Below are 17,578 nucleotides of genomic sequence, written 5' to 3'. Positions count from 1 at the left end.
AACCTTACACTGTGAGGCTGAGAACAGAAAATGTGATTGAGAAGATGTCAGGTAGGGTTATGACATGACACCATCTCCATCTATGTAGTGTAAATAAAAAATATGATAGTGTGAGCCTTTTTATGGCATTTTATTTCACTAGGAATCTATAATGAAATCTCAGAGACCCCTCTTCAGAATGCGCATTACAGCTTGAAGGTATAGTCATACATCAACCATCAGGAGTTGTGGCAACCATAGATATGCACTTATAATGTAAGTAAAGTGCAGCCCAAGGCTCGACAAATCCCGGTCGCCAGGTCGCCATGGCGACTAGAAATAGCCTTCTGGCGACTTGGCTTGGAAGGTGGGCAAAAAAAACACAAAAAAAAACATTTTTTTTTTTAAAGTCCGCAGCTCTTCCTTGTGTGAGCTGGCGCCATGTGGTGGTGGCCGTTGGTATTACAAGTTAAGCATTACAAGTTAAACAGCAATTCTAATGTAATTTTTCACTATTTTCACTGCCATCTTCTTCCCTCTAATTAGAACCCCCAAACATTATATATGTTTTTTATCCTAACACCCTAGAGAATAAAATGGTGATCGTTGCAATACTTTCTGTCACGCCGTATTTGCGCAGCGCTCTTACAAGCGCACTTTTTTGGGAAAAAATTACACTTTTTTTTAATTAAAAAATAAGACAACAGTAAAGTTATCCCCCTTTTTTTTAATATTATGAAAGATAATGTTACGCCGAGTAAATTCATACCTAACATGTCACGCTTATAAATTGCGTCCGCTCGTGGAATGCAGACAAACTTTTACCCTTTAAAATCTTCATAGGCGACGTTTAAAAAAATCTACAGGTTGCATGTTTTCAGTTACAGAGGAGGTCTAGGGCTAGAATTATTGCTCTCGCTCTACCAATCGCGGCGATACCTCACATTTGTGGTTTGAACATCGTTTACATATGCAGGCGCTGCTCAGGTATGTGTTCGCTTCTGCGCGCAAGCTCGTCGGGACAGGGTGCGTTTTATGGCTCCTAACTTTTTTAGCTGGCTCCTAGATTCCAAGCAAATTTGTCAAACCCTGGTGCAGCCTTTAACAAATTTCTTAACCCCTCCAGCCCTAGTCCATCAAATTGTAAATGCTCGTTTGCAGATGACTGCTTCTCTTTAAAGTGAACCTAAGCTCCATGTTAAACTTGTAAAAGTAATAGTCCTGCCTAGGAGCAGACACCAAAGGATGCCTACTATTACTCTTATTACCCAGAAAGGAATTGTTTGTGCCCCTGTACGATTTAAAGCAGAAGTAAACTGTGTCTGAGCACCAAAAAATTAAACCGCTTTTTAATTCATTCTTAATATCCAAAGTAAACTCCCCCATCCATGTGTTCATGCTTTATTTTCTTGAGTAGTCACTTTGACTTTGAAAAACACCCCCTAACATTTCTAGCCATGGCCATCTTGAATAAGGACAGATGATTTATGTAGCATATACTTCCTTGAATCCATCTGCCATTAGCTGAGGCATGCAGGCAAGAGGGTGTGCTTAGCTGAGAAAGCCCCTCCTCCAGATGAAAACTCCTGGGGTGAATGGGCTAGAAACCAGGAAGAAACTAATGCTAATGTTAGCAGCATAAGGATTTAAAAATATTTTTTTTAAAGATTTTTATTTATTTAGCTTTTGCACAATTATAAGATGACAAACAAGTGCACCTTAAATAAGTGCACTACATTGTATACATAAACCAAGTAGTATATTCTATACCAAAGAAATAGGCCACGCAGAGCCCAGCCTAACACCATTGTAGCTTATACCCGAGCCTTAGGGCCCTTTCACACGGGGCGGATCAGTAATTAACCTCCGTTTGCTCAGCGGGGATCGCTCCGTTGATCCCCGCTGAGCCGGCAGATGACAGGGCGGTCCCCGCACACTGTGCAGGGACCGCCCTGTCTTTTCTCCGCTCTCCCCTATGGTGGGATCGGATGAACACAGACCGCCTGTCTGCGTTCATCCGATCCGATCTGCAGACAAAAGGAAAATAGGGTTTTCCTACGTCTGCAGAATCGGAGGAATGCAAAGGCGGGCGAGATCGGGTGTCAGCGGATATTCATTCGCTGACACCCACGATCTCATAAGGACCAATGTATGTCCCTTTTTCATCCGCACACGGATGGATGAAAAAGCGGACATACGGTCCGGAAGTGTGAAAGGGGCCTTAGGGAAAACCAATCTTCAAAAGAAAAACTAAACATCAAAACAAGAAAAAAAAACAATCATCACTCACCCCCTACTCTCCTCCCTTAATGCAAGTCCACTTCTTTGGCATGAGGACCATTTAATACCTGCAACAGTGCTTAGCAGCAGACAGTGATGGGTGGCAAATGGATTTGTGTGACCCTTCCTCGTCAAAGTAATCACAGCAGTACCGGAAAATACAGACGATACAAGATTACATGCAGGCAGAAAGAAGGCCTTCGGTGATCTGACACACTTGCCAATGATCTCTCTATGTAGGGTATTCAACCTTTGTCAAAGTAGAGGAGTTAACTAACAGTAGAAGTCAGTGGAGGGAGAGGGAGAGTACAACTATGCCTGCCAGACATTGTCAAAAAAATTCTGGCAGCCCTGAGACAGGTATGTGGCTTTATAATAGGGAATCATAGAATTTACCAAGCCTTTACATAAAGGAATTGTAGGGGCTATGGGTTTCTTCCAGTGTGAAATATTTGCCTTGCGGGCATAAATCAAGTAGGGTTCTATGCGCGTTGGTCGGAATCACCCCCTCCACCAAGCCAAGCAGATACAGCAGCAGTCATCGGAATTACCAGGACTTTCGTAATACATTTTGCCACTTCTGACCAAAAGCTTTCAACCAACGAACATTGCCAGAATATTTGGTTGAAATTAGCAGGGACGTAAACACACCACCAGCATTCAGCGGAGCTAGATGGATACATTCTTGCCAATCTGGCCAGGGCGAGGTAGATTCTATAGATACATATAAAATGGATCAATCTATCCCTGGAAGAGACCAAGGGCCAGATCCACAATGAACTTACGGCAGCGTATCTATTGATACACCGCGTAAGTTCTACGATGCGCCGTGGTATCTTTGTTTTGTATCCACAAAACATGATACGTCTGAATGTGGGGTAGATCCGACCGACGTACGTCTTAGTACGCCATCGGATCATAGGTGCATATTTACGCTGGCCGCTAGGTGGCGCTCCCGTTGATTTCCGCGTAGAGTATGCAAATTAGCTAGATACACCGATTCTCAAACGTACGCTCGCTTACGCCGACACATTTACACTACGGCGCCGTAACTTAGGGCGCAAATTCTTTCTGGATAAGGAACCTGCCGCTATAAGTTACGACGGCGTAGTGTATCTGAGATACACTACGCCTGGCTAAAGATAGGCAATTCTTTGTGGATCTGGCCCCAAGTGTTTAAATGGCTAGTACATGTTCTCCCAGTCGTCTTCTAAATTGAAAGAGTTTTGTTCCGCTTTAACTATAACTAGGTAAAATGCCAGTAACCAAGTAAAACTAAATCGGAGCAGATCACAAAGGAATCTTTAGTTGCCAATAAATCTATTATCAGGCAGTGTACAACGTCTGCTCTTAGGCAATACCTTTTACTTTTAAACGTTTTTAAAGTGGATATGTTTTCTTTAAAGATACTGGGCCGGATTCAGAAAAGAGATACGACGGCGTATCTCCTGATACGCCGTCGTATCTCTGAGTGGGGTCGGTCGTATCTTTGCGCCTGATTCAGAGCATCGGTTACGCATAGATATCCCTAAGATCCGACAGGTGTAAGTGTCTTACACTGTCGTATCTTAGGCTGCAATTTCAGGCTGGCCGCTAGGTGGCGCTTCCGTATGTTTACGCAAGGAATATGCTAATTAGGTAGATACGGCAATTCAGAAACGTACGCCCCGCCGGCGCATTTTTTTACGTCGTTTTCAGGCTCATAGATACGACGGCACAATTCAGAGATACGACGGCGTATCTGGAGATACGCCGTCGTATCTCCTTTGTGAATCTGGGCCTTGGCATTTAGCTACAGCATGTCGCTGCGAGCAAACGGCACAGGTTCACCGCCCAGCCCCACTGTCACTCTGACAGCTGCTGTGGCAGGACGGTGCTCGTAGTAGTATAAACATTTAGGTCAGTATGGGCCCAGGAATGAATGCCCGGAATGCAAGAATTAGGCATTCCGAGCATTTGCCCCAACCCCATAGTGTCCTAAATATTTGGACTGCTAGGTGCATCATCCAGCCACAGCAGCTGTCAGCCTTGTATACAGATTGACAGTGGGTACTGGACAGTGCACATTTGCCCTCTGCCCGCAGTTAAAGTATATGTGAACCCTCATCTTGTAAAATGACCCATTCAGTTTAAAATAAAAATGCAAGGCAATACATTTGTATGTGTGTGTATACACAAATGATTAATACATTTTACGTTTTTTTTTAAGTGATCACATAACTTCCATTCTCAGCTGCATAAGGGTCTTGGAGAGCTGGGGGGGGGGGGGCTGTCAGCGGGAGACGCCATGTGCATCAATGAGCCCCTGTTGCTAGTTCATTGATTTTTCCTTCCTTGGACCACTGCAGACTGGGAATATCTCACAAGAGCTGTAGTTTTGTAGTTACTGCCTATTTGTCTAGCCAATAAAATTTGTCAAAGTCTTGTCCAATAAACAGCAATAAAGACCTAACCGGAGTTGTAACCGATCTCTAAAACAAAACAAAAAATGTTTTGTCTCCAGTTATTCTTTAAGGTGTCTACAGAAAGCAAAGATACTGGGTGTGCAATCATTCTTTTTGTTGCTTAGACATTGCTGTACTACATCAGCTCATCCCACTCACTTTTGTCTGTAACCCGATGTTCCTAAAACATACTTGCAAGTGATACTGCAACTTTCTGCCCTTCACACACACAGCAGACTGAATATGACAAAAAGGACAATAAGAGAAGTTACAGCTCAGATTTATTCCTGCCTTAGAAGTTTATATGATTGGTGACGCAAGAAGCAAAAGGAAGTTACACCGCAGCACAAGCATCAATACACATCTGTCCTCCAGCTGAACCTCCAACTGTCCCTGATTTGGAGCAATGTTCCTTTTCCCCCTCATTTGTCCTTCATTTTGGTTTGATGTATATAGTTGTATATAAATACACTCTTTATCTTTCAAAAAGTGTTTCCCAGTGCTAAACCTTTCATCCAATTTCTAAATCGTTGCATTTGTAAATTTTAAAAGCCAATATAAAAGAATAGTAGTGGTGAAAAAAAAAACCCTTGTGGATTTATTTAACTTTTTTTGGTTAATTCTCCTTTACAAGGGGCATGGCAGGGGGTATTTCTTATGCCTACATACGTTTGTTAGTAGGTGTCCCTCATTCCCATCTCAAAATGTTGGGAGGTATGTCTGTGTTGCTATGTGTGGATATTCTGCAGTAGATTCATTTAAAAGGTTTGGTGCCTGGGAGGTTTAGCAAACAGGCTAGATAGATGTACATATACTTTATATGAATAGTTGAAAGTCCACCTGGCCACAGTTGCACCCTAATGAAGAACTGAAAAAAATGTTTTTAGACTGTTCTACTTTTTTAGGCCCCATGCACACTGGATGTTTTTACAGCTGATGGTTTTGGCTTCAGGCGTTTTTTTTTTGCAGCCAGTAACTTCTCCAGCATGTTCTCCTATGTGTCCATGCACACATAGGGCTAGATTCAGAGACAGTTACGCCGGCGTATCAGTAGATATGCCGTCGTAACTCTGAATCTACGCCGTTGTAAATTTAAGCGTATTCTGGAAACCAGATACGCTTAAATTAGGCTAAGATACAAGCGGCATAAGTCTCCTACGCCATCTTATCTTAGGGTGCATCTATACGCTGACCGCTAGGTGGCGCTTCCGTTGTTTTTGGCGTAGAATATGCAAATGAGCTAGATACGCCGATTCAGAAACGTACGTTTGCCCGGCGGATTTTTTTACGTAATTTACGTAAGGCTTTTTCCGGCGTAAGGTTACTCCTGCTATATGAGGAGTAACCAATGTTAAGTATGGACGTCGGGACAGCGCCGAATTTTGCGTCGTTTACATCGTTTGCATAAGTCTTTCGCAAATAGGGCTTTGAGTAAATTACGTTCAAGTCGAAAGCATTGACTATTTGCGACGTGATTAGGAGCATGCGCACTGGGATACGTTCACGGCTGGCGCATGCGCCATTCGTGAGAAACTTCATTTACGTGGGGTCATATTTTATTTACATAAAACACGCCCACCTCTTGACAATTTGAATTTGGCCCTGATTATGCCTTTACCTTGCCAGTGGAACATTTATTTTCTCCTGACAGTTTACTACCGCTTTATCTACTTGGCACGATGTAAACAAACATTAGGTGTTACATAGGCTATAGATCCCAGTTTCTAAGTATCTTTAGTTCTCTGCATCTGCAGACTCTGACAAGTATAGTGAGGAAGTTCTCACTGTTTGACAGCTGTTTTGAATGTAAAACGACTTTTGTCACGCCTGGCAGAGTTGCAGGAGTTAATTTCTTGTGTAGTAAAACCAGTTTTAAGGAAGTCCTGGCTGATGACACATATGGAATGCCTGATGTGTACACCTCTCCCCACTGTACTGTATATAAACATAGGTTTCTCTAGGAAGATTTCAGACACCTCGCTAAATTTGGCATCTTATACGACGCATTGAGAAAATTCACAGGGAATCACGGCTTGAGGGCACAAGTATCATATCATTCTGGTGCATATTTAATAGGATTTTTCAAATTTAAAGAGCACAGATGTCTATTACCGTGGAATGTGGATGTATGGAGATTCTCTGTAAGTGTAAATGAGTTTTACTTTAGCTGTGGAATATTATGATCATTTATGGCCTGCATTCACTGTTATGGTGTTCGTCCTTGGTTTGTAGTAATCCAAGACTTGTCCTTGTCTTTGATTTGTAAGAAGCTCTGGGACATAAGACTTTGATTAATTAATATCTGCCTACATTTGTGAACATATCAATGTCTACAGCAGTCACGGTTTTCTATACATTTTTCTGAAATGAAATCCTTTGATGCATCTAGATTGGGTTTTGTAAACACTTGAGACACAGCGAGCAGTTTAATTCCATTAAGTAACCATCCTCGTGAAGCAAAGACTCATTTAATTCCATTAAGTCACATGCTGCATCATCTGTTATGTACAGTTCAGCTTCAATCGCTTAAGCCCCGGAATGTGTCTTGTAAGGATGAAGAGCCCTTTGACCTTGCAATAAGGTTTTCTTAATGTCTGCAATCACCACTGAGACTGCGAATCGCCCCGGTTTTAGTGGACAGGCTATTGAACAGAGGAAGCTATATGGTCCAGCCCTTCGCCACAATGTTAGGTAAATGTGCTGATCACTACAGTATGATATAGCTTGCATGTTGTTCGACAATGAGGGACTGACTTAGCTGCATCCTCCTATTCAAGCAGAAGTGCTTTGTGTTTCCTGTGTCACTACGGAATATCCACTGCAAAGTGACACAGGCAATGCTTTACCTGGAAAGCCGATTGTCTTTCTCCTTCACCAGGTTTTCCACAGATGCAATCAGAGGTAGGTGACTGATGCAGTGCAGGGTACGGTGCCGCAGGAGACATAATGATTTAACCGAGCAGTTTAGCAGCAGCGATCGTCTGCAATGTCTGCCGTTTTGCATGTCATGGAGAAGGCTCATCTGTGTGAATGCAGAGTATTGTTCTTCATTAACCCTTGTCGGGCTGGTTGTGGTGCCATTGTAGGGATCTGTCTAGTCTGTGATGTCTTCAGATGTGTCTGGCCTGTTGAAATATTAATTAGGCATTTTGGTTCTTTGAATCAAACATCACAGGCCCTTTGAACGATGGGTTTGCAGAAAATGGTCCAAAATGTCCTACTTTAAGTTATTACATATACGTATATATACACTGTGTATGTTTGTAGAATGTGATATGCTGATGTAAGAAAAGGACATTGTCTTTCTAGCAGTGCATGTTTAAAACAAATGTTAAAGATGTAGTTTAATAACTAGTTGGCACTCTACAGCAAACAGTATGGATATGTTTAATTGATAAGACTGTAGTGGTGCTAGTAGTGGCAGCTCATTTGCAAACATGTATTACTAGGTTTTTAAAGGAAGGATGATCCAGTAGATATATAAGTCTCACACTGTGTATTCTGTTCTAGATTGTCTATAGAGGCCCCTTCAAATGTTGAGGGGTCGGGAAGGGGCCTAAGCAGCAAAACATTTTGTTAAACACTGACCCGTATATGACAAGCTCTTTCAATTGTAGATGTTTGCAGTCTTAACTTATGGATCGTGCAAAGGTCAAAAGAAATGCTACATGATAACCACATATATACAGTGGCTTTGTGGTGGGTTCTTGTTAAATTAGTTTACTTAATAAGGCCAATAGTTACCCACTTGGTGGATGTAAGCAACCTGGACTCCTTCCTGGGTTTACTGGACCCTATGAAAAATAATCAAACAATGTATAAGGATGTTCAAAGGCACACATGCCCTACTGCCTTCTGATGAACAGCATTCGTTGAGTTTAGTTCACTATATAGTGAAAAGAACTCAAAAATGTTGTATTGTACAATAAACACAACAACTGGAGGCAAGGTTACTCATACACTGAAGTGGATCTGTTTTTCAGTATTAGTTCCAGTACATTATCATGCTTTTAAAAAGTGATAGAACAAAGTTCCTGAAATGCATATCTTTTCATTACTCTGCAGTCTTACAGTGGGTGATCACGTGACCAAAATCTATGAGCATGACCACTAGAGGTAACCCAAACTTTAAACTGGATCTATTGTCCAATTAGAGCTCCGCTGCATTACCATAATTTCTAGAATTGAAAGAACCTTTGTAGCAGATACCACTGCTTTGGGATCCCACCCCACAGTTGACAGTCATTTAACCAGAGCCTTATGCCAGACCAACTCTGAATCCTCCAATTCAGCACAAATAATGTAATGTAATGTGACTGACACCTGTGGGGCTCCAACATTCTCTGAAGCAAAACTAAGCAGGTCTTCTGTTAGCTTTTTCACATTTTGGTAGACAGAAGGGCAAAGTAGTGTGGAAAAGGCCTTAATAATAATACCTGTGTTCTAATGCAATAAAGGGTTGTTTCTGCTGTCTAGCTCTGTTACTATACCATGGCCTAAGATTTACGTTGTTCTAATTAGTAGCAGCAATGCAGCGTACATCATGACGGTGATCCCTTCTGGCATATTGCCACCTGATCTTATTAACAAGCCCTCTAGTAACTAGTTTAAAGTAGTTCTTTGGAGGTGCTAATGATTGTGATATTTTTTATTTATTCAAACTTACTGCTGTATTGAAGAAGAATGTGTGAAGCCTCATACACACGACCGAGAGCATTTGGCCGGGAATCCCGGCCATGTGTATGCTCCCTAGCAGTTTTCCCGTCAGGAAAACAGTCGAAAATCCCGATGGGAAAATAGAGAACCCTGCTCTCTATTTTCTCGTCGGGATTCCCGGCAGAGTGTTTCCTGACAAGAAAACCGGTCGTCTGTATGCTTACCTGTCCCAGGTAAACCCGTGCATGCTCAATAAGAGTTTGACGCATGCGCGGTAGGTAGCATACAAGTTTAGTGTGGGGTGTAGCAAGATGGCGGCGACGGCATGGAATGTGACGAGCGCCGGCTCATCGTAGTCGATGACGGCGCTGCGTTCTTGCCATTTAAAAGAACGGCGGTTCTTTTGAATGGCCGTCGGTATGCACGGCTTTGCAAGAAAAGCTTGCCAGGAATCCTGTCAGGAAAACCTATGTTTTTTTCCTGACGGGATTCCCGGCCATGTGTACAGGGCCTGAGATCTGTAAATGTGTCCAATAGGTGAATAGCAGGTAGCACATTGAGTGCTTTTAGTGCAGTCTACACTCAGTGTACAAAATAGTTTTAGTTCAGCAATAGCTTCATGGCTAGTGAGATGTGGAATACCACATTATCCTTAAAGCAGAACTAAAGGCAGAGATACTTACCTTTCCAATGCTCTCCAGTGCCAGAATCTTTTCTTGTGTGCCAGTTTTCAGGCCTCTTCATTGGCTGGTGCAAGATGGCGTCACTCCTGTGCAGTAGCTAGTCATCCTAGAACACAAGATCCGGCCGGTTGCTATAAGCATGTGCAGCTGAGCTTACATTCTTATCAGGCAGGTAGGTCTAGTTTATTACAGAAGAGGCATTACATGTCTCTTCTGCAAGAAAAAGCCTGCCTGCTCACAATGAGTTATGGTGGAACTTTAGTTCTGCTTTACAATGGCAATAAATGAAAAGCCAATATTTCATATGTATTATATGGGGATATAGTAGTATAAACAACAGTATGTCGTAAATATTAGAATACCGTTTCCAAATACCTCTTTTATTCCTTGTACAACCTGGTCATGTGGCGATGTTTCACTTGTACCACCCGCACTGTGCAGTAGGTGGGCAGAGCAAACAGGAAACCTGTGATAGATCCTGCAGATGTCACTGCATGAGGTTTTCTTTCTTTTTTTTTTTCCAGTGGACACCCAGCGTTGATGGATGCTATTGCAGTCACTGTCTAGTTGGAGCCACCTACAAACTGATGTAAAAAGTCACGTGGTGCGGCTTGAATAGGAAGGAGGAAATGAATAGATCCACTGCAGGGAAAGAACACAGCATGCTCAGTGCAAGTGGCAGAAGATCAGCTGCTATAAGGTTAGGAAGGGAGGTCCATGAAAATAACAGGATCAACAAGATACCAAAAATAAATAATTAAGGATGGAAAGGTTCAGACCATAGGTAGAGGTCATAACTGTAAATAAATTGGCACACAAAAAATGTTTGCATTTTCAGTGTTACTAAACCCAGGACCCTGCATTCACTATATCTGGTCTCCCACAGTACACATAACATGGAAATGCAATTATTTTATAAGATATAAACTGCTACATACTTTTTCTCATTAGCAGTATATGGCATTCTTGTGACTCCTATCAGTTCCTGTTGAAGCTTGTAGGAGGAGTTTTCATACTGCGCTGGCTGTCCTATTAGGATCCAGGACCCCTGACCCCTGTCTGGACAGTGCTGATTGGCCCTGTGCTGATCACCTGCAGTTTCCCCCAAAAAAAAAAAAACCTCTGTAGCAACACACACCAGACTGAGCATGTGCAGCCTGACTCCAAAGTCTCTGTCTTATTCGGACATTTTCTGGAGTCAGTGGAAGAAGAGGAGGGTCTGTGCATACAAGATCAAGCAGCCTTTTTACACAATGCAGATAGTTAACCCCTTAGGTTCCACAGTGAGTATAACAAGCACGCTTTACTGTATATACAGACTGATTTTACTGTTGTGGGTTTAGTAACACTTTAATGACACTAATGCCGCGTACACGCAATCATTTTTCGGCATGAAAAAAAAACGAAGTTTTTCGGCATGTAGAAAAAACAAAGTTTTTCCAACTTCATCATTAAGACGACGTTGCCCACACACCAACAAAATGCTCTAGCAAAGCGCGGTGACGTACAATACGTACGATGGCACTATAAAGGGGAAGTTCCATGCGGATGACGCCACCCTTGAGGCTGCTTTAGCTGATTCTGTGTTAGTAAAAGACGATTCGCGCCTTTCTGTCTGTTACAGCGTGATGAATGTACTTACTCCATTACGAATGGTAGTTTTACCAGAACGAGCGCTCCCGTCTCATAACTTGCTTCTGAGCATGCGTGGGTTTTTAATGTCGTTTTAGCCCACACACGATCATTTTTTACAACTTGAAAAACGACATAGTTTAAAACGTTGTTTAAAAATGCAGCATGTTCAAATTTTTTCATGCCGAAAAATGATCGTGTGTACGCAGCATAAGTCTTAAAAGAACCCTCAAACAAGCAACCTACCACTGCCAAACTGTCCTTTTGAAAAGTCTAGCCACCTGGCTGGCATTGCCGTTTCAATGGCTTTAAAGCATTGAGTCACCAATCTGGAACAAATACTGTAGTTACGCTAGGTTTACACCTCAGAGGTTTTGCGGCCTGCGTTTAAATGAATGGACTGCCGTGCCTACGTTTCCACAGAAAAAGATGCATGTACCTTTTTCAAATATCGCATGGTCATTTTGAACATGGTATTACCTGCAAACGCTCTGCCTTTTTACATGCGTGGCGGTGCCATTCAGAATGAATGGTATTTCCACATGTTTTCTCAGAGCAGCGTGTTTCCACTGTGGGTAGTTGTGGGTGCGGGGATCACTGCGATACCCGCAGCCATATGCATAGGTATGAACCTAGCGTTAGATCGGTTCAAACTTTTCTTGCTGCATATCGAGTGCCAGAGCCACCCAAGCATCTAGAATTTTCAGAATTAGGTCAACAATGGCATTCTTCTTTCTACAGCTTTTGCATTTGAAATATGACTCTAGCCAAAAGTTTATTTTTTGTTTTGGATAAAGTAGGACATTTTTAAATCCCTGACAGTTTTTTTTTTTTTTGTGTTTCATTGGAGAGATTTATCTTTTCTTCCTGACCCGACACTGCAGAATGTAATATGACATCTATCCAAAGTGTCAGTTGTCACTGAAAAGTAAAAACTTTTCATTAGATTTGGAAAAAAAATAGTTTTATCCTTTTCATGTTTTTCTTTGTTTTGTTGCATTGGGGAGATTTTCCTTTCCTCTCCAGGGGAGGTCAAAGAAATCTCTCTGAATCAATGGAAAATCCTCTCTTGGACAGTTATCACCTCCAGTTCCAGGAAGGCTCCATTCACACCTGAGCATAGCAATTTACTGGCGTTTTTCTGACTTTTTTAAAAGTGATTTCACAGCTTTTTACAAGTGTTTTTGTTTAGCCAATAGAAAGCTTTAGACTTAGAGGGAGGAAATTAGGGGTGAAGAGCTGTTGTTTGAGCAGGAAACGAGCAATAAAAGACTTGTAAAACGCTCAAGTCAGGTGTTTCTATTAACCACTTAAGGACCAGGCCTATTTTTCAGACTCTTTTTTTCAGATGTTTGGCAAGTTAAAATAATTATTTTTTTTGCTAGAAAATTACTTTGAACCCCCAAACATTATATATATTTTTTCTAACACCCTAGAGAATAAAATGGCGGTCATTGTAATACTTTGTCACACCGTATTTGCGCAGCGGTCTTACAAGCGCACCTTTTTTGGAAAAAATACACCTTTTTGACTTAAAAAATAAGACAACAGTAAAGTTAGCCCATTTTTTTCATATTGTCAAAGATAATGTTACGCCCAGGAAATTGATACCCAACATGTCACTCTTCAAATTTGCGCCCGCTCGTGGCCCGCTTTGCGCCGGCTCGTGGTGACAAACCTTTACCCATAAAAATCTCCCTAGGCAATGTTTAAAAATGTTTACAGTTTACATGTTTAGAGTTACAGAGGAGGTCTAGTGCTAGAATTAATTATCTCGCTCTAATGATCACGGCGATACCTCGCATGCATGGTTTGAACACCGTTTTTATATGCGGTCGTTTGCTTCTGCGCGCAAAGGACTGGAAGATAGTAGAGCTTGCCTTTTTAAAGAGAAAGTAAACAAAGCAAAAAAAAATTTTTTAACCATCCCTGCAAAGTAAAGGCGTAATGTGCTACTATGCATCGCATACTAGCACATTATGTAAAACTTACTTGCATACGAAGCCCGCGTTGTCCCGCTGCAGGCTGCATTCATCTTTGCCCACCTTCCTTCCAGGGCCTAGGACTCCGGCTGTATGACTGACCAGAGCTGCGTGACGTCACTCTCGCGTGGGAGCCACCAGTCACAGGACAGGCTTCTGAAGTAATGGCACGGGCGGCCATTCCTTCAAAGTGCATGCACGGATGACATTGGCGCAGCATACAGTAAATATTTCCTAAACGTCACAAGTTTAGGAGATATTTACAGTACCTATAGGTATGCCTTAAGCCCCATACACACGGTCACACTTTTTGCCAACCAACTTCAAAATCTGCAACTTTTCTAATTTGTCTGACCGTGTGTACGCTCCATCGGACCAACTTTTTCGGGTTTCATCCAACAAAAAGTTGGGTCTGCAAACGGACCAACTTTTCGTCAACAAAAGTCTGATGGTGCCTTGTCTGACTGTGTGTACAGCAAGCTAACCAACTTTTGGACAAAGTGCAAATACGCATGCTCAGAACCAATGTTAAAATCAACCAACAATAGCAGAAGTTAACCACAAAGGGTGGCGGTAAAGAGCAGAAAAGAGCAAAAAAAACACATAATGTTAGGAAAGTTTTAGAAAAGTTTGCAGAAAAGTCTGACTGTGTGTATGCTATGGGTGTGGCCGGACAAATCAATTAGGACAAAAATCCAAGGGAAATTGTGTTGGATGTCTGACCGTGTGTATGAGCCTTTAGTCTAACACATCTTGAGATTTCTCTGCAAGTCCATGTATTGGCAAATAGTATATTTACTATGATAATTGAGACTCAAAAATCCCCACTATATACCATAGCTAACTCATTAGCTCCATTGGTCACATGCTGTTTGGCTTACAAGCTTTTACCATAGCATTGCATCCAGAGGAAAAAGGAGACTGATACTTTGTCAATCACTCTACATTGCAAATCAGCTTTTACTGAAACTAGTTATTAAAACCTCTTTCACACTGAGGCGCTTTTCAGACGCTTTCACGCTAACAAAGGCATCTGAAAAGCTCACAAAAACGAATTTCCATTACAATCAATTAATGCTTTCACACTTAATATTTTTAGGAGGGGGGCTCCGTAATTTCATACGTTCAGACTTGAGGTTTTCTTTAGAGTAGACCTATGCTTCCCATTAGAAATATTTGCTGCAACACTTAATTATAAGTGCCCATGCATTTACCATTTTCTCATTGTATCCCTGCAAACTTCCACAAATACCTGTTGATCCTGCCAACAAATTCACCTAGTGCAGCCTCTGGATGGTGTAGCAACAATACCGCACTGCTTCTGAATTCAGAGCTGAGTTGGCATTCTCATGTAGGCTGTGCCTGCTTGCACTAAAGTGGGATGAGAAGAGGGGTGTGCTTATCAGCATTGTCACTACTGATTTACTAGCCACACCTAGTCTTTCCCATTGCTTCCTGAAATTTCAGTGCTACTGTACCTCTTTTGATGAAACACAAATGAGAGAGAATTTGGGGAAGTCGGGAAAGATACAGAAATTGTTTAGTTGACTTTATGAGGCTTTATGCATTACATAGTAACTGAATTTAGTACCTAAGGCCCATACACAGGATCAGACTTTTCGACAACAGCGGTCCGACGGACATGTTTTATCGGACAATCAGACCGTGTGTTTGCTCCACCGTACAATTGTTTTTGATTTTTCAACGGACAAATGTTCGCTGTGCATGCTCTCAAACTTTTCGACAACAAATGTCAGACAACAATAGCAGAAGTTGTCCAAAGGGTGGCGGTAAAGAGCTGAGAAACCACGTGATTTGTTGAATGTTGGCTGAAAAAGTTCTGCCGTGTGTATGCATACCAAGTTCATGGCCAACGTCCCTTCGGACAGAAATCCACGGAAAAGTTTTACGGAATTCTGATCGTGTGTATGAGGCTTTAGACTTTCATATAGAAACCTTTAGTTGTATTTTAACAGATTTTATAAATTTCTCATTAATGATCCACTTCAATTTTCTGCCTATTTACCATGCAGACCTAGGCCCCTATTTCTCTAATGTGCACCTGAATAAATGTGCATTTTTTTAAGGGAAATGCTTGATTTGCTTAAAGTATAAGTTCACCTTTGGAGCATCTGCATCCTACTTCCCACACTTCCCTCCCGTTACCAATCCCACCTGCCTGTGACAGTTTTCTGTGAAAGAATAGAATAGAAGTACCCTCAGCCATTGTGGCTGGTGGCTTGTAGTTCTCAATGAACTGCAAGGGCGCTGGTAAATGTCCTCATAGTCCATTGATCCTCCTGCTCTCAGGTAACTGCCTGTCCGTTTGAGGTACGAGCAGACAGCTATGTTGAAAGTCTGCAGGAGCCTTAGATTGCAGTCGTGATCTGCTGGCTCCTTAGGAACAAAAATAATAAATGCACATATTTTTTATAACCTGCAAAAACATGTGCATTTATGTTTATTTATTTTTTTAAAGGTGAACCTATCCTTTAATAAAGTAAAACATGGGTCAGATTCTTTATATATCTCTTGCATCACCTACCTCATTATATTTCTATTAATATTGAGTTTTTTCCTGTGCATTATACATTAAGGCTTTTTTTTAATACTCCTTTGAACATTACATTTCATGTAATTGAAGGGGAATAATTATTTCTTTAATCTCCTACCCCTACGAATAAAATTGCCTGCTTTGACAGGTTTCTGCTTTCACCTAGAATGTGGTATAGCCATCTGAATGCTTCCTTATTGCTGATCAGTCAATCAGCCCTTGGGAATGAGTCTCTGAAAAATGTTAGTTTTACTAGATAGCAGAGCTTAATTCTGGGGAAATGTGTTTTATGTATAAAAAGTGTATGACCTCTTCACATATACTTTATATGCTATTGTAAGTATTTATAAACTAGTGTAGCTTTTACCTATAGCAGCACCCATTTCCTAATGTGAGCTCATTCTCACATCCTGTTTTTACTGTGGACATACTTTAATAAATTGACAGAGACTGCAAACATGCTACAAGAGACTGCCAGAGACTGGGGACACATCACAAGAGACTGCTAGAAATGACTGCCTTTACAGTAGTCTTTTTACAAATCAGAACCAACTGCAGCACCCTAAAAATTACTTGCACCACATTTGGTTATCCTCCCAGAAAGATTATTTTTAAATTATTGTATTAAAAAAAAAAAAAGAGAGAGAAACATACATATGTTCTGGGCATGCAAGAATCTCAACGGGTTCTGGAGGAATAATTTCCGCTGTTTAGCCTTGTACACACGACCGATTTTCTCAGCAGGAAAACTGCCAGGAGAGCATTTGGCTGGGAATCCCAGCGGTGTGTATGCTCCCTAGCAGTTTTACCATCAGGAAAACAGTCGAGAATCCCGACGGGAAAATAGAGAACCCTGCTCTCTATTTTATCGTCGGGATTCCCGGCAGAGTGTTTCCTGCCGAGTAAACCGGTCGTCTGTATGCTTACCTGTCCCAGGTAAACCTGTGCATGCTCGATAAGAGTTTGACGCATGCGCGGTAGGTAGCATACAAGTTTAGTGTGGGGTGTAGCAAGATGGCGGCGACGGCATCGAATGTGATGAGCGCCGGCTCGTCATAGTCGATGATGTCACCGCGTTCTTGCCATTCTTTTGAATGGTCGTCTGTAGGCACGGCTTTGCAAGACAAGCTTGCCAGAAATCCCGTCAGGAATCCCAATGTTTTTTTCCTGACGGGATTCCTGGCTGTGTGTACAGGGCCTTTCTCTGACATCACAGGTATTCTTACAACACTAGATTCTGGTCTTGCAATACTCAATTTAGGTATTGATCAGTTTTTCTCCTCTTGCCGCTATATAGTCCCACATGTCCTCCTGGTGGCCAGATTACTCAAAGCAAGGGGGTGGAAATCTGTTAAAGTATCACAACCA

General features: G+C 41.8%; 1 protein-coding gene across 10 annotated transcripts in view; it reads left to right on the top strand.

The window, feature by feature from the left end:
* IQSEC1 (IQ motif and Sec7 domain ArfGEF 1) overlaps positions 1-17,578 on the top strand; it is a 439,647-nt gene that overhangs the window by 226,359 nt on the left and 195,710 nt on the right. For 2 of the 10 annotated variants that reach the window (XM_040359366.1, XM_040359362.1), the window contains exon 1: positions 6,604-6,844. The exons of 7 other annotated variants lie outside the window; for them this stretch is intronic. In XM_040359366.1, the coding sequence (XP_040215300.1) occupies positions 6,822-6,844 (23 nt within the window). In that variant the 5' untranslated portion in view covers positions 6,604-6,821. Of the gene's footprint in view, positions 1-6,603; positions 6,845-7,508; positions 7,605-17,578 lie in introns of those variants that run through there. One more of the 10 variants, XM_040359368.1, reaches the window with a different exon arrangement.

The sequence above is a fragment of the Rana temporaria genome, chromosome 7 (genome assembly GCF_905171775.1).
Source record: "Rana temporaria chromosome 7, aRanTem1.1, whole genome shotgun sequence".
NCBI lineage: Eukaryota > Metazoa > Chordata > Amphibia > Anura > Ranidae > Rana > Rana temporaria.
Note: the sequence above shows the minus strand (reverse complement) of the source record. Positions and strands in the feature narration are given on the sequence as shown.